The 18481-nt window shown below is 43.4% G+C and overlaps 1 protein-coding gene across 2 annotated transcripts in view; it reads right to left on the reverse strand.

Annotated features, from left to right (window-relative positions):
* LOC111954048 (adhesion G protein-coupled receptor L3) overlaps nt 1–18481 on the reverse strand; it is a 314128-nt gene that overhangs the window by 167959 nt on the left and 127688 nt on the right. For both annotated transcript variants that reach the window (XM_023973590.1, XM_023973557.1), the window contains exon 5: nt 10888–10997. In XM_023973590.1, coding sequence (XP_023829358.1) covers nt 10888–10997 — 110 coding nt within the window. The remainder of the gene's footprint in view (nt 1–10887; nt 10998–18481) is intronic.

Genomic DNA, 18481 nt, shown 5'->3' on the forward strand with positions numbered 1-18481 from the left:
ACACAGCGTGTTTGAGGGAATCAGTCGGAGCAAAGGCGAGAACTCATCTTGATTATTGAGGGCTTGCTTCCCCAGATGCTCAACGGAGAATCTCCATCAACAATGAGTAGTTTYGTGTGCAAGGTGATTTCCAGATCTGTGATTCTGTGCAGTCTGACAGCAATGTAGTTGATCTCAAACAAGCATTATTTAACAACACACATTACGAACTGAATTTAGGTAAACAGACAATGTCAACCTCTCACATTAAACTAATCTTCCACCAGACCATTAGCTACCACACAACATAAAGGCAGGGTGTTACTGTATTTGTTTGAGTGATCGCTAGCGGTTGTGAGGTAGGGTCACAGTCTATAACAAAACCCATTAGCGCTTTAAGAGATGGCGGGATGGCGAAGCGACGGACGACCAAGTAGCAGCGGGACACGCCGGGGATCCTCGTCGCAACACGCAGCCGCGTCCGTGGATACACGTTACCCATGTTTCCTGTCATCGCTCGTCAGGACGGAATCTTCTGTGTAAGTCCCCAAGGTCAAACATGAAATCTCTCGGGCTGTTTGAGATTATTTATCTAGCGGCAGGGGGGTTGGGATACTAGCGACGTAGCCGGAATATCTAAGTTCAGTGGCACTAAGATAAAATAATGTAATGAAGGAGGGAATATGGAGAGACGGGAGAATTGATTCATAGGAAAAGGCGCCTACCCCATTGTGACCTTAATACGATTTCGGTCATGGTTGTCATCGAGTCATTAAAATGCACTCCACTCTCTCTTCCTCCCGCTCTCCCTTCCCCTCTCCAAGATAAGTGCAGAGGGAAAGAAACCGAAGACAATGTAAAACGGAGTGTACTAAGTGGACTGGCACAGCCAAGCGATCTTCTCAAAGCAGAATGGTTTATGGATATATCCTCTCCAAATCAGACTGATATGCCATGGATAGCAATGCATATAGACAGTTCAGAGAGAGTATCATACAGAAATGCCACTTCAACAACTTTTAGCAGTACATTTATCTTGGTCAAGAAGAGGACTAACCCTTATGAACCCTACTAGCGTTGGATCGACAACAGCTTTGACGTAGAACAGGAGCAGAAGACTTCAGCGATASAACGGGTGACCTTCCGGCACAGTGGAGTGAATGTAAAATGGCTTCCAGGCCAAACACAGCCTCTGCTGCACTAGAGTAGATATATTCATTGTCTATTTTCATATTTGGCCAAGGGCACAAACAGCAAGGTCTTTCCTGCTATCTGCTGAAGCAGAGGTCGTATACAATTATCCCATAAATAGATTCCTAGTTGTTATTCCTGTAAATATACATGGTAGACACATAGTGTCATGTGTTGATGGCTGTGATGGAGAAGATGGTGACAAAGGTGGCGATACCGTTCGTTTCATTCTAGTGTGTAAGATCATCATCTACCACCGACTATGATGTCTAATATTCAACACAGCTGTAACTGCACTGCCATGTGTTGGCAGCAGATAGCATTTCAACACCAAGTAATTCACCATGCAAAACGCAGAGCCGTCAAAAGGGCACATGGTCTCAAGTGAATCTAATTGGTCAAGCTGCCCTATCAAATCAAATAAGCCGCTTGGACACCCTATGCATTCTTATTAGGGAAATGACGTTGATATCTTAAAAGAGAATGTCGCTTTTTATGTAGAGGCACTTAGTGATTTCCATCAATATGGACAACCATAACGCTATATGACACTGCAAGTGAACACCGCATATTCATTTAATGTTGAGTCATGCCCCCCTCCGTCCTAAATAATAATAATTTATTTGTAACATGCTTTTCAAAATCCCCCAAAAAGTGTCACAAAAAAATGAATAAATGATAATAATAATCAATAGGTATTTAATACACATACACTACTCATTCAAGGGTTTTTCTTTATTTTTACTATTTTCTACATTGTAGAATAATAGTGAAGACATCAAAACTATGAAATAACAAAAAGTGTAAAAAAAACAAAAATCTAAATATATTTTATATTTGAGATTCTTCAAATAGCCACCGTTTGCCTTGATGACAGCTTGGCATTCTCTCAACCAGCTTCATGAGGAATGCTTTTACAACAGTCTTGAAGGAGTTCTCACATATGCTGAGCACTTGTTGGCTGCTTTTCCTTCAATCTGCGGTCCGACTCATCCCAAACCATCTCAATTTGGTTGAGGTCGGGGATTGTGGAGGCCAGGTTATCTGATGCAGCACTCCATCACTCTCCTTCTTGGTAAAAATAGCCCTTACACAGCTTGGAGGTGTGTTGGGCCATTGTTCTGTTGAAAAACAAATGATAGTCCCACTAAGCCCAAAACAGATGGGATGGTGTATTGCTGCAGAATGCTGTGGTAGTCATGCTGGTTAAGTGTCCTAAATAAATCATAGACAGTGTCACCAGCAAAGCACCCCAACACCATCTCCTCCATGCTTTACGGTGGGAAATACACATGCAGAGATCATCCGTTGACCCACACCGCGGCGCACAAAGACATGGCAGTTGGAACCAAAAATCTCCAATTTGGACTCCAGACCAAAAGGACAAATTTCCACCTGTCTAATGTCCATTGCTCGTGTTTCTTGGCCCAAGCAAGTATCTTCTTATTATTGGAGTCCTATGGTAATGTTTTCTTTGCAGTAWTTCGACCAAGAAGGCCTGATTCACACAGTCTCCTCTGAACAGTTGATGCTGATGTTGAGATGTGTCGGTTACTTGAACTCTGAAGCATTTCTTTGGGCTGCAATTTCTGAGGCTGGTAACTCTAATAAACTTATCCTCTGCAGAAGGGGTAACTCTGGGTCTTCCATTCCTGTGGCGGTCCTCATGAGTGCCAGTTCCATCATAGCGCTTGAAGGTTTTTGTGACTCCTCTTGAAGAAACGTTCAAAGTTCTTGAAATTTTCCGTATTGACTGACCTTCATGTCTTAAAGTAACGATGGTATGTCATCTCTCTTTGCTTATTTGACCTGTTCTTGCCATAATATGGACTTGGTCTTTCAATCTTCTGTATACCTCCCATTACCTTGTCACACCACAACTGATTGGCTGAAACGCATTCAGATGTCTTCACTATTATTCTACAATGTAGAAAATAGTAAAAATAAAGAAAAACCCTTGAGTGAGTAGCTGTAATAAAAGTTTTGACCGGTAGTGTATGTTAGAATTTCGGGATCACAAAAATAATAATGGCTTCTGCATAATGCTAAAGGCCTTAGTGACCTTGTAACCCTCTTAAGCCCTCGCTAGCACTGCCCACGTGAACGACAGATGTATGGATCTGCATTTAAATAATTAATATTTCACAATTCCATCATTATAGCAGCGAGGTGGCAGAATGGTATCATTAGGCGCTAATAGAGATTCATGGCTGAGCGGAGGCCATTTTGGTCATATTTCACCCTCTTTCCTCCCCTCCTTTCTTCCTGTTCTCTGAACCTAGGAGGGCACAGTGACTAGACTCCCACTTCTTAATTAATGACACAAATTAGAGGGCTTTGAATAGCATGTGCCTAGGGGGGGGTCACGGATACAATTTCTATTATTTTTCCCTGAGGGGCGGGGGGGGTTGGGTCACGGGTACAATTGCTCGGTCTAAGTCTCTGCCTCCTGTGCCTCCTGTGCCTCCTTTCGCCCCTGTCCCTCTGCCTCCTTCCGCCCCATGTCCCTCTTGTATTCTCCTCCTGTCTCGCTTCTCCTCTGTCCCCCATTTCTCCATCTCCCTCCCTCCTCTCCTCTCCCTCTCCTTTTCTCCTCTATTGCTCTCCCTCCCTGGGAGCAGTAGCTGTGCTCTCTCATAACCTTGACAGTGCAGGAAGCCGCCCAGTGTGTATGTGTGTGTGTGTGTGTGTGTGTGAGCATGTGATGTGTGTGTGGTGTGTGTGTTGTGTGTGTGTGTGGTTTTCAAGTGCGTGTGTGAGAGAGAGACAGGTGCAAAGACTTGGCGCACAGCCAACCAGTCATACACCAGGGAGAGGCAGCAGACAGACCGATAGAGGGGAAAATAACACAAGCAAAATAAATAAAGATTAAATACATTTTCAGGAACATGGACCGGAATTGGAGCAGAAATAACTTAATTTCACTTCCTGAACATGCCTTGATTCCAGAAACCTTGAAATTACAGAAGGGAAGCAGGAAAGTGAAAGCAGGCAGAGGGGAAATAAGAAAGCTTTTAGCCGGGCGATAAAGAGTGTTTGGTGAGAGAACACAGAAGAAAGAGGGAGCTTCATTACACCAGTCACACTGTAGGAACTCGGATTAGCAGGGCGATATCGCAGAGAGAGACCCCAATGAGGCCAATCTCCATTCAGAGTGATAGCCCTGGCACTAAGTATCCCTTGTGTGCGGGTCTCTCTTTTCTTTGAACTTAGCACCCCTTTCAAAAATGTGTGTGTGTGTTCATGCCTGCATCTGCGTGTGTGTGTGTGTGTATGTGTGTGTGCATGCGTGCATACGCGTGTGCCTGTGTTTGTGCGCATGAAGAACCAAAAGATAGAGGCCAGAACGAGGACCTGATAAATTACATGGCTATTAGTGGGGGGGAAAGCATTTTTCCACATGCCCAGATTCACCTCTAACACCCCCATTTATCCACATTGGTAATCACACCCTTCCTGTGCAATTACTGACCCACTACTGGAACAATGCAGGAAAATACATGCATTAATGTCTACTAATTTCCCTCGCCTTTCCATGTATCCTGTATGATAATCAAGTTACACTCTGTATCCTTGTTGAAGTGAGAAGTCAGTGCATTTAACACTGTATTAGTATGTACTCCTCTTAGTAAGCAGCCTTCGCCTGCTCACAGTTGGTTAAAATCACATGATGCACACCATATGACGTCATCAGTCTCTCTGGATGATGTCATCGGAAAAACGCATCTATCTATTTGACTACTAAACAGAAACGCGCCATTTTCACGTGGTTCTAGAGATGATCAATTTGATGTTGAACATTTGGAATTTTCCCTTTAATCAATTAGCAACAATGTGATGAATTAATTACAAAAACACAATGACTGTGGATCTGGGAGCCTACCAGTCAAAACCATGGACATAATCAGTTTCAGGTCAGTGTTCAAACCAATGACTGACATTCAAGATACAAGTCAGTGATTTTATTTTCCCCTTATATTTGCGCGCACACACACACACACACACACACTGTGTAAGACCATAAGCCATCATCATAAGCTTTCCCCAGTTGCAGGGTGGTCAGCTGTCACTAAACGATATGATAGCACTGCAATCCCCCTTTCACACATTAGGAGAGGTAGATAGTCATTCAGGTGACAAGACTCCCTGTCAGTCTGTAAGCTAATGCTGGTGCCTGCTGTGTGAATGCCTTATATACAACTGACGACGAAATGACTGACTGAGTTAGTTATATACTGTTTATCTGATAAAYACGAATACATATGCAATTATACATCACAGGCTAGATATTGATGCCATTACTTGCGGTGTGAATGACAGGTTACACTGACGCAGACTATTTGTATTTTCCTCTTAAGCATTTAGCCAAGACTTTACGTCTTGGCTAAATGCCATGTCATGCCATGCCATGTCATGCTAAATGTCATGTCATCATTTTCATATCAAATCAGATTTGAAATCAATCTCGCAACAGGCCTCAGGGAGCCCGGCTGACTATGACAAAGTGTCTGGTCAGCCAAACAGTCCGTTCACACAGGTGCTGTTTACTAAAGGTGTGACCGTGGCGTAATGGCGCCCGTAATGACACCACATTTTGTGGGGGCGGCACTGTAAACGACACCCACGCGCCGCATTGATTTCACATTTTTATCTGCCGTCTCAGCACCAGGCAGGTGCTGAGTGTTGTGCCAAAAATAATCAGTTGCTTGATTCSGTTAGGCCGCCGAACCGGTTTCTGCTTATTAACGATTGATTGCTCGTCCATGCGGAAATAATTAGAAGCAAAAATAAATAAATAAAAATGGCTTATTGTCGGGCAAAAGTATGTGGCTGTGCGCCACGACGTATAGCTGAGGACTGACTACCTTATTTCAGCCAACTCAAAAAGGCCTTGATTACATGATTATACATCTTGGCTTAGCTTGTGCACACAAGCCYTGTTCGGAGCTGGCGAGATCCCACTGTGCATTGTGCCTTTTATTTTTTTTAATTTTTTTACAATGTATTTATTAGCGTGCAAGAACAGGAAAGCTCTGGTTTTACCTCGTATCGGGATTTATCAGCAGAAKTCAAGGTCAGTACATTCGCCATCTAATTAGTCATAGAGGAGGTAGGGAGTTGGGAAAGGCCGATGCCAGGTTGCAACCCCCTCTTTTTCCTCCAAAGGGAGTTTGGTGTTCGGCCAAACATTCCACAAGGGACACTGCCGCCTTTTCAACAGGGGATGTGTTTTCTTTCATGACCCTGCGGGGAACTAAGGAGCACTCTGAGGTGTTATGACTATATGGATTCATTAAAGTTATGAAAGAGTGGGGTCAGAGGGCTACTGAGAAACAGTGTTGACCGCTAAAAGATTGGGTTGGGACCTGCTCGTTAAAGAACAAAAGATTTGTTAAGCGAGGACTGACGGGACTGACGGGGGCGGAGTCTTTCTGAATCTTTCTGGAGACATGAGAGAATTCGAATCAAGGGCCCGGTTTGAATCCTCTTAAAGTGTATCCTTCCTTCCTCRGTCCTTGAGCAAACCACTGATTTGACACAACGTATGATTGGTGAAAGCAATGCGGTGACACGCTTGCACTGATCAACCCATTCACGTTATATCAGTGATTATWTCAAGGAAGGGTTGAAGGAGCGAGGCGTTTTTAAGAGTATTCAAACAGGGCCTGAGAGTCAAGGTTATAGGTCATCATCACAACAGGACGACGGGCGCATCACTCATTCCAAAAGGGTAGCCGTAGTAATCCACAAACTGCATTGCAGAGCACGTCTAAACAAGGGAAGCACAGGGGAGGTAAGTGAGTGTTCTGGCGTTGGAGAAACACGTTCATGCTGATGCGAACATAACGACGGCTTATATCATTGGCAACGTGGCAATATCAGAAAGTAGTTGTTTACCGARGAGAAGCGGTATAAAAGTAGAGTTGGTTTCTCCAAATTACTCTATTATCATGACGCGCATGGGCTCTGCGCCAGCATGATTGCCTTCGACTCAGCYCCGTCTTGTCGTCTTGGACCGACTAGAAAAAGGAAGCTCTTTTATCTCTATTTATCTCCGATTATTCCGACTATTGGTCTGCATCTCCCCAAATCASAGGCAAACACAGGTGTGGCTAGCTCCCAGAATAACCGCCATTACAATTCATGGTGTGAATTGAATTCACCAACTAATAAAAACAATATCATATGGCGTCAGAGTGAAGCTCTCTGCYGCGTCTCATTCACTACTATTGCAGGTGTGGGTCTGATGAAGCCCTTCTCTGCTGATGGAAGACGGAGAGAGGAGCTGTAACTTATTCTGAAAGTGCCTGCTTTCAGCACCGGAATACTGATGAAAACATCTTCCACAGGAAGAGAGAGATATAGGCAGAGAGGGTGCGAAAGAACACGAGAGAGAAAGAACAAGAGAGAAKGAGAACGAGAGAGAGAGAGAACAAGAGAGAGAGAACTTGTCAGTGGGATATACTGTGGAGATTTTTCGGGCTGGAGGAAAATTCACACCGTGGGTGGCTGGTCCTCTTATTAGTCTCTCAGTCAGTCTGTCTGGTGATAGGCTGGAGATGGGGTTGGGTGACAGGGTATGGTTCTGGAGAAGGGTGAGAGGGTATGGTTCTGGAGAAGGGTGAGGGGGTATGGTTCTGGAGAAGGGTGAGGGGGTATGGTTCTGGAGAAGGGTGAGGCGGGTATGGTTCTGGAGAAAGGGTGAGGGGTATGGTTCTGGAGAAGGGTGAGGGGGTATGGTTCTGGAGAAGGGTGAGGGGTATGGTTCTGGAGAAGGGTGAGGTGGTATGGTTCTGGAGAAGGGTGAGGGGGTTGGTTCTGGAGAAGGGTGAGGTATGGTTCTGGAGAAGGGTTGGGTGTGGGGCTGGTTTACCACCCATTCCTCCTTATACCATCTATTTATTTATTCCTGATTATTATTGACCATGCTTGTCATTTATGAACATTTTGAAAATCTTGGCTCTCTCTAATTCTCTCCTTCTCGCTCTCTTTCTCTCTCTCGGAGGACCTGAGCCCTGGGACCGTGCGTCGGGGCTGCCGGGCGTGATGGCTCCTTGCTGTCCCCAGTCCACCTGGCCTTGCTGCTATTCCAGTTTCAGCTGTTTCTGCCTGCGGTTATGGAACCGCCACCTGTCCCGGACCTGCTATTTTCAACTCTTGATGATCGGCTATGAAAAGCCAACTGAAAATTATTCATGATTATTATTTTGACCATGCTTGTCACTTATGAACATTTTGAACATCTTGGCATAGTTCTGTTTAATCTCCACCCAGCACAGCCAGAAGAGGACTGGCCACCCCTCATAGCCTGGTTCCTCTCTAGGTTCTTCCTAGGTTTTGGCCTTTCTAGGGAGTTTTTCCTAGCCACCGTGCTTCTACACCTGCATTGCTTGCTGTTTGGGGTTTTAGGCTGGGTGTCTGTACAGCACTTCGAGATATTAGCTGATGTACGAAGGGCTATATAAAATAAACTTGATTTCATTTGATATCTGCCCATAATTGCCTCATCTCAAATCCACTCCTTTTCCCAACATGTTACTCATTTAACTGGCAATAAGTAAAATCACAGACAAGTCAGTGCTTTTGGCCATCCTAGCTATTAGCCCTCTATGTCTTCTCTGTGTCTTAAGCGCTCACGTCAGCATTGCAGTACTGGAGCTAGTTATAGGAATGTATTGATGGATTCTGACATGGAGTTGCAATTGTGATGCTAGGGGAGGTAGTTGTAATCACCAGTGTTTGATACAAAACAAAACACTGATTCTGAGAAAAGAGAGGCGTGCTTACTGTAGGAGGTGTCTGAATTCACCACCAGGGAAGAAGATCCATTATTTGATGTGGACTGTTGAGTCCAATGCTACCACTGAACAAATGGGTTGTGGCTCAAATCTATCCAAGTACTGTATGGTGGATAATCTTACGATAAGAACCACCACCCTGGAAATTAGAGCTTTTTTTTTTTATTATCCAATATATAGTTTCTGACAGGCTGCCTTTTCATTGCATAATCACCTCAGATTTGTTGTATATAGAAAACGTAGATAAAAGCACCACAAAATGAAATAACATCTGATATGCGACATCTGTTTCATTTGAAACGCTGCATGATACTGTGCATTCTCCAAAGGCACAAAGCCGYATGGCAGCAAATATAATTGTCTTTAACTGACACATCCAGTTCATTCCAAATTACAATAGCTTCTAAATCCCATGTGGTTAGCTTTTGACACCTTCGGTACCACAGGCTTTCACGGTAAACAACGTTCTCTTTCCAAGGTCAGCGAAACAATGTGGGAGGTCGTATGATAATGGCCGTGCACTTCCAGTGACCACATCCTCTCTTCCTGTTCGTCTGTTTAACCCGGTCTACACGCTGGGTATTCCATTCACACCCCAAACCTTTTCCATTTCCAGTTCACCCATGGATACCTTTGGGGTGCTTCGGTCATGCTATGATGCCACTGTGGCTGGAAGGCATGCTGTTTTGAAGGTTTTAAAAGGTTCAGGCCTAGGTCTCTCATCCCATATACGAAGTGTGTTTGTCAAATAATTGGCCTAGCTAGAAGCTAAGCCAATACAATTGAGTTCTGTTGGAATTGAATTGAACACGGCAGCTAAAAACTTGACTGCATTTCGAATAAAGCTAAACTTCCTTTGATGCMAAAGGACTAACTTGATGGACACACTTGGTAATAGCTCCGACAGCTCCGACAGCTCRGTTAGCTCCCTTCTCAATGCTTAGAACCGAGGCTGAATACTCAGAAAAGTATCAGTTGACGACCGATGCAATATTTTCATTTTATGTGTGTGAGCAAATCAATTGACCAATTGCAAAACACCTGTTTATGTTTCAACATCAAATAYGGCTATTTATGTGGTTTTATCATTAAAAATTACCTCTAGTCTGTCTTGTCAGCTGTCTAAAAACACTGTTAAAGGAAGAACAGGTGGAATAAGAATGACATCAACATCGAAATGTCAATGTTGATTTATGTATGGATGATAGCCCTTTGAAGTAGAATACTACATTCAATCTTAATCTAGCTTGAATCCAATGCCTCACTTGTATACCAAATCAGTGCACATCAGAAAATCTAATAACATGTATTTCTTATAAGCCCAATATGGCATGTGCTGGAATATCATTGACAATGTGTTATTCATACATGAAGATACAAAATGATGAGTTGGATAAAGGAGAAAAATATCAGACATTCACACAGATATTGTCGGAGATAAAATCGACCAGGGTTTGGAATAAAGGTAATCATTTTGACACGCTAAAGTGAATTTGAACTTTCATTTTTCACATTACATTTGAGGGCACAATCGATAGTCCTGCACAATAGAGGTTACCGGAATCAGATACTGACATTTCCCAGCACCCATGCTACCGCACTTCAGACRCCTTCTTATTGTCGCATCCTTAAAAAGGGACCACATTCACTTAAATGACATAATCATACATTTTAGGATATGACAGAGTGAAGTGGCATTGCTGTTACATGGAAATTAGGCGTGATGACGAAGAAAGTTACAATGCAGAAATCATCATGTACTATGTCACAGACTTTGTCCCAAATGGTACACTATTCTCTATATAGTGCACTACTGACCAAAGTCCTATAAGTAGTGCASTATATAGGGAATAGCGTGCAATATGGGACAAAGCAATGAACTGCATCGAGAAACATAAGAGAATGAAGAGATACGTACTGTAGGGTACACATTCGTACTGGACTTCTAGGTACTTATAGGTTCCGGGGCAAGGGTCAGGAAATACATCTGGTCCAGCCACTACAGCACACTGGGTCCGATTATTACATCTGAAAGGGAAGAGAAAGGTTAGGTTAACGGGGCAACCTGGGATTCAAACAACAAAGCAGTCAGCCTGCAATGGTTTTTGGTCAACAGCTGAGGGACAGAGCAAGAGGAATGTTAACACTCAAATTCATAGACAGACCTATGGATGCAAGGACTGACCARCCAGGATGATCCAAATGATGGTTTTACAGCATGTGTAAAACCTTACAGTGTGTGTTTGTGGATTCAGATATACTGACAATAGAATCATAAAGTCAATATCCAGAGGTGCCCAATCAAACACTGATGTTGCTACACTGGCAAATATGATAAATATTTAGCATGTGGTTAATGAACTAGAATTAATTCCCATTTCATTTCGCTGCTCAGATTAAGAGGTCGATGCATTTGCGGGTTCCATGCTGTCAACTGTAGAATCATCCATTTGACGAGAAGAATAAGGCTAAAACGATGTCAATATCCCAAATGACACCTTATGCCCTTTATAGTGCACTACTTTTGACAAAAGGAATATGGTCCCTGGTTGAAAGTAGTGCACTATGTAGGAAATAGGGTGCAATTTGGGACGTAGTAAATTTCTGTGCCGTAATATGAATTTGCACTGTGTGCAGACTGATACTCAGGGTATGACGGATGGGGACAGGAAACAGTCGGCCGAGTGCAAAATCGMCTCAGACGCGAAAGAGCCTTCACCTCGGCTTTCATTATCAACACAATTACTTGGCTGGCAGTGTCTTATGTCTGCCATTTTACTTTTGGCATTCATCAATCAAAGCTCAACCACCACGTGCACCCGATGATGTCGCCAGGCGTAATGACACCACTTACTGCACAAAATGTACCATCACATGCTTAACCCCATCAGTCCACAGATCCCAGCAAAAATCGGCTTTTCATTTACAGTATCTGACCATTTATCTGCTTGTCCAGACCTTATATTTAGCCTCACATTGAATGGTTTTACCATTTTCTTTTCAGGACAACCAGGGCTACACGCAGAACACTAAACAATTTGACATAAACAGATCTATCCATTAAGGTCCTCCGCTCGTCGAATATCTCATTCCAAAATCTTGGGCATTAATATGGAGTTGGTCACCCCTTTGCTGCTATAATAGCCTCCAATCTTCTGGGAAGGCTTTCCACTGATGCGGGGACTTGCTTCCATTGAGCCACACGAGAATTAGTGAGGTTGGGCACTGATGTTGGGCMATTAGGCCTGGCTCGCAGTCGGKGTTCCAATTAATCCCAAAGGTGTTCAATGGGGTTGAGGTCAGGGCTCTGTGCAGGCCAGTCAAGTTGATCCACACTGATCTTACAAACCATTTCTGTATGGACCTCGCTTTTTGCACTGGGGGGGATTGTCATGCTGAAACAGGAAAGGCTTTGTCCCCAAACTGTTGCCACAAAGTTGGAAGCACAGAATCGGATAGAATGTCAATGTATACTGTAGCGTTAAKATTTCCCTTCCCTGGAACTAAGGGGCCTAGCCCGAACCATGAAAAACAGCCCACGACCATTATTCCTTCTCCACCAAACTTTAGTTGGTACTATGCATTTGGGCAGGTAGCGTTCTCCTGGCATCCGCCAAACCCAGATTTGTCCATCGGACTGCCAGATGGTTTTAAGCCTGATTCATCACTCGAGAGACAACGCGTTTCCACTTCTCCAGAGCCCAATGGCAGTAAGCTTTACACCACTCCTTCCCACGCTTGGCATCGCGCATTTTGATCTTAGGCTTGTGTGCGGCTACTCAGCCATGGAAACCAATTCCACGAAGCTCCCGACGAACAGTTATTGTGCTGACGTTGCTTCCAGAGGCAATTTGTAACTTGGTGAGTGTTGAAACCGAGGCACCTGGCGGTCCCGTTCTGTGAGATTGGGTGGCCTACCACTTCGCGGCTGAGCCGTTGTTGCTCCTAGACATTTCCCACTTCACAATAACAGCACTTGCAGTTGACCGGGGCAGCTTTACAAGGGGAGAAATTTGACYAACTGACTTGTTGGAAAGGTGGCATCCTATGACGGTGCCACATTGAAAGTCACTAAGACCATTCTACTGCCAATGTTTGTCTATGGACATTGCATGGCGGTGTGCTCGATTCTATACACCTGTCAGCAACGGGAGTGGCTGAAATAGCTGAATCKACTAACTTGAAGGAGTGTCCAAATCCTTTRGTATATATAGTGTATAAATGCTGTTTATAGCACAGAAATTGTTTTCTCACCGGAAAAATTAATATCCAACTAGTCAGTGTGGAGTTTGTGACAGCGACTATGTGAGCATATTACAGTATTATAGACACTGTCCTGGGATTTCCTATGATCTTCTATGGAGAAGAACATCTTARGTTCTAACAACTCTTGTGTAGCTTGTGAGCATCATAGAGTCTCAGCTTAGTGCTCAAACCATTCAGACTCTATAGACGTTTTCGTAAAAATACCCGTTACCGGGCCCTTTTGGGATCTGCCCTTGTCTCACAAACACCGCTCTAGCTCAGCCCCCGTAAATTACACAGACTAATGGTATCTACGGACAAAATCCAACGAATCCAAATGGTACAACCCAGAAGTCCTTAGCTCAAACAGTGTTTAAAAAAGGGTTAGTCCAAAACGCACCAGCGTTACGGAGGGACTCATTGGATTAAAGTGTATTGATTGATATGAACGAATCATCTGTGCACATCAGTAGACAAAAGGTCAATGCCACAGCTAGAGGAGATAGAAGTCACATACCCTACGCACGTGAACCTCTGCTTATCATCCCTTGACAAGCTATGCAAAAATCTCTAAAACCATACAATATCTACTAGCATTAACTGGCAATATCTGTAACATATTGACTACCAAATCTACACGCCTTACCTGGCTATATCTAAAACGTATTGACTACCAAATCTACACGCCTTAAACCTGGCTGTATATCTAAAACGTATTGACGGTATTACAAAATCTACACGCCTTACCTGGCTGTATTAAAACGTATTGACTAAATCTACACGCCTTACCGTGGCTTATCTTAAAACGTATTGACTACCAAAATCTAACACGCCTTACCTGGCTATATCTAAAACGTATTGACTACCAAATCTACAACGCCTTACTGGCTAATCTAAAACGTATTGACTACCAAATCTAACACGCCTTACCTGGCTATATCTAAAACGTATTGACCCAAATCTACACGCTTACCCTGGCTATATTCTAAAACGTATTGACTACCAAATCTAACACGCTTTAACCTGGCTATATCTAAAACGTATTGACTACCAAATCTACAACGCCTTACCTGGCTATATCTAACACGTATTGATACCAAATCTACTACAGCCTTACTGGCTATATCTAAAACGTATTTGACTCCAACATCTACCAGCCTTACTGGCTATATCTAAAACATTTGACTACCAATCTACTACCCGTTTTTACCTTGGCTATATCTAAACGTATTGATACAAATCACAATACACGCCTTCCCTGGCTATATCTAAAACATATTGACTACAATCTACACGCCTTCCCTGGCGTGTTTATCTAAACCCCACGTATTGACTACCAAATCTCCACTTCAATCTACTAGGTTCATCTGGTAGTATCTAAAATTCAATAACTTGTCACCAAGAGCCATTCACAATATACTATATGCCCTATGCATGCGAGTCAATCCTCTTCATCATCGTTGACAAGCTATGCATAAATCTAAAACTCATATCAAAATCTTCTGATATCTACTAGGTTCATCTGGCAATATCTAGAATGTATTTGCTTCTCAACGAGGAGCCATTCATTCACAATGTAAATCAAAGAAGGTCAAGGCGCAAGCTGACACAATGATTCATGCAGTACAATTAAAAGGTTCCCTCACACCTTAATTAACATTGATTGTCCCTGGACTAATCAATCGCTCCAGTAAGGGGAGAGAGTGAAGGCAAGTCTCGTTTACAACCTCGCCCCTTAATGAGATATGGTCCGGAGCTTCAGCACCCATCCGGGCTTTATGGGGTCGTGACCCCCCCCCCGTCACTCACTCACCCCGGATTACGGGGCGAGAGCCTCCGTTAGAAATGTCTGGAGGGTCGTTTGTCCATAGGAAGAGTTCATTCCAAAGGCTATAAARGCCACTCAAATAAATAAGGTACAGGCCAATGAAAGAAGACAATTATAGAAGCCTTCCTTATCGCCAGGCAGGTTTCTCTCTCGGTTTACTATCAAGGAATGGGGGGCTCTTGTAATTGTSAAAGGTGATGGGGTGAGTAGATGTTGGGATTGGATGTCAGCTGGAGTTAGAAAGGCAAGGTCAATTGGGACAGGTATTACGGGTAAGCTCTTCAAACACAAAGGCGTACACATATACTTGTGAACATACACACACAGTACATTATCTTAAATATATTTTACTTGAAGAAGCAATCATGTTATTTCTCCTGTTTATCARGATTAATAGATTTAAATATACCCCCCTGAATATTTAAAGAGGAGAGCTCTCTTTGCAGAAGGGCTATTATACAAAGCCAATACCATCCTCCACATAAGAGTTTATTTTTGATTAAAACATGTTGACTGAATGCCATGTCATTTTCAAAACTTTCATCATGGTTTGTAATACATTTCCTCTGGGGGGGATTAAACTATACAATACTCCACGATGTGGGTTGCACATTTAATCCCTGCCTTTACATCTGTCTTGACCAATATTCCAGTTCCCACAAGGCATTGTGGCACATATCACGCAATGCACAGCCTACAACTTAACCTCTATCAAGTTGCAACCGGAATGGCACCCCCCATTCCCTATTTACAACACTATGTTTGACCATTGCCCTATTTAGTGCACTACTTTAGACCAGGGCCAATAGAGCTCTGATCAAAAGTAGTGCACTATGTAGGGAATAGGGTGCCATTTGGAACACATTCCTCGGTCTCATGTGAACTGGCTTTCTCAAAGCACATGAATACTCCAGATGAATAACCCCCAAAAAGAAATACAAAATAATTAGTTAAAATTAAACACATTAAGTCCCACTTGGCGCTACGACTTCACAATGACCAATTAGGAGGATAAATCAGGGTTTCATCAGACTCTTGGCTCAGACGCAGACCCTTTGAACTAGCAGGGTGAAACAACGGATTCGCATGGTGTTGATTGATTTAAATATGTAATTGGGGGAGGGGAAGCTGATCCGAGATCTGTACCTTGGGGAAACTTCACCCTGGAACAATGTGCGTTGGAGTCCTTCTAGGGAAAGGTTAAGAATAACATCACTCGTGTTGTGTTTAGTAAGTGTAAGGCTCAAACAGAAATACATATTTGAATGAACTCTTTTTTTCATTCAATTGGTGAGAATTCTTTTACAAAATGACAAATGAAGACAAAATCCTTATTGTAGGGGTATGCTTTGAAAAGTTTGTGGTCATACGCACATCTTTCAAACCGTAGGTGCTGGGTTAATAAAGAACACCTATGAATTTGGAGGGCAGAAATMATTAAATATTAAAGCATTAGACCTCTCACTAAAGGCATTAGTCATACKAAAGTTACYCTTAAATCCAAAATGGTTCTCTTGTAAATTATTAAGAATGTCTCACCCCATGTTCAAGGATGGCCTTTTTCCCTTTATTCAGATTACAACTGCTCACTTTCGGTTATTTGAAAACAAATTCAAAATATAATTTTTTAAACAAGCCTTAAGAAAGTTGGTTGCAATTTAGTTTAATCCACCTGAAAAGACAACAAATAGTGGTTAAACTCAAATAACTAATTGATTTAAAAAAAGAAAAAAATTTGATTAAAAAAAATGTAAAAAAGTATATTTTTTTGTTAAATTGCATCATAAATAGGACTGGTGGAGTTGTCACACATGCAGCTAACCACAGACATATGGAAATGTCTGCTCTCCCAAAATTAACAACAACTAATTGCAGCATTACCAAAAAATGGAAAGAGGCAAGTGGAAGGGGGGAAAAGTCTGTGTCGGCCTGCATTAAAGACCAAAAATGGTTAAAGATAAATAAAGAGATACCAATTTCATTTCAGGACCAAAAAATGTACAGCTGTGCCATTAAATTGCAAAATAGTTGGAAGAGATTTTCGATGTACCGATTCCATGGCCATGGTTTATGAATTGGACACGCAAAACGACACCGGATTCAAACTTCAAAATTTTCTATTTAAATTAATACAAAATGATTGAAACCAATAGAATGTTATACACTGCTTCAAAAAAATAAAGGAACACTTAAACAACACAATGTAACTCCAAGTCAATTCACACTTCTGTGAAATCAAACTGTCCACTTAGGAAGCAACACTGATTGACAATAAATTTCACATGCTGTTGTGGCAAATGGAATAGACAACAGGTGGAAATTATAGGCATATAGCAAGACACCCCCAATAAAGGAGTGGTTCTGCAGGTGCGTGACCCACAGACCACTTCTCAGTTCCTATGCTTCCTGGCTGATGTTTTGGTCACTTTTGAATGCTGGCGGTGCTTTCACTCTAGTGTAGCATGAGACGGAGTCTATCAACCCACACAAGTGGCTCAGGTAGTGCAGCTCATCCAGGATGCACATCAATGCGAGCTGTGGCAGAAAGGTTTGCTGTGTCTGTCAGCGTAGTGTCCAGAGCCTGGAGGCGCTACCAGGAGACAGCCAGTACATCAGAGAGACTGCGAGGGGAGGCCGTAGGAGGGCAACCAACCCAGCAGCAGGACCGCTACTCGCGCTTTGTGCAAGGAGGAGCACTGCCAGAGCCCTGCAAATGACCTCACAGCGCCACAAATGTGCATGTGTCTGCTCAAATGGTCAGAAACAGACCCATGAGGGTGGTATGAGGGCCGACGTCCACAGGTGGGGGTTGTGCTTACAGCCCAACACCGTGCAGGATTTGGCATTTGCCACAGACACCAAGATTGGCAATTCGCCACTGGCGCCTGTGCTCTTACAGATTGAAAGCAGTTCACACTGAGCACATGTGACAGACGTGAAGAGTCTGGAGACGCCTGTGAGACGTTCTGCTGCCTGCAACATCCTCCGCGCATGACGGTTTGGCGGTGGGTCAGTCCATGGTGTGGGGTGGCATTTCTTTGGGGGGCCGCACAGCCTCCATGTGCTTCGCAGAGGTAGCCTGACGTGCATTAGGTACCGAGATGAGATCCTCAGACCATTGTGAGCACCATATGCTGGTGCGGTTGGCCCTGGGTTCTCTAATGCAAGACAATGCTAGACGTCATGTGGCTGGAGTGTGTGTCAGCAGTTCCTGCAAGAGGAAGGCATTGATGCTAGATGTGCTCTGGGACATCATGTCTCGCTCCATCCACCAACGCCACGTTGCACCACACGACTGTCCCAGGAGTTGGCGGATGCCTTTAGTCCAGGTCTGGGAGGAGATCCCTCAGGAGACATCCGTCACCTGATCAGGGAGCATGCCCAGGCGTTTGTAGGGAGGTCATACAGGCGGTGGAGGCCCACAACTTACTGAGCCTCA

The sequence above is a fragment of the Salvelinus sp. IW2-2015 genome, linkage group LG3 (assembly GCF_002910315.2).
Source record: "Salvelinus sp. IW2-2015 linkage group LG3, ASM291031v2, whole genome shotgun sequence".
NCBI classification, from domain to species: domain Eukaryota; kingdom Metazoa; phylum Chordata; class Actinopteri; order Salmoniformes; family Salmonidae; genus Salvelinus; species Salvelinus sp. IW2-2015.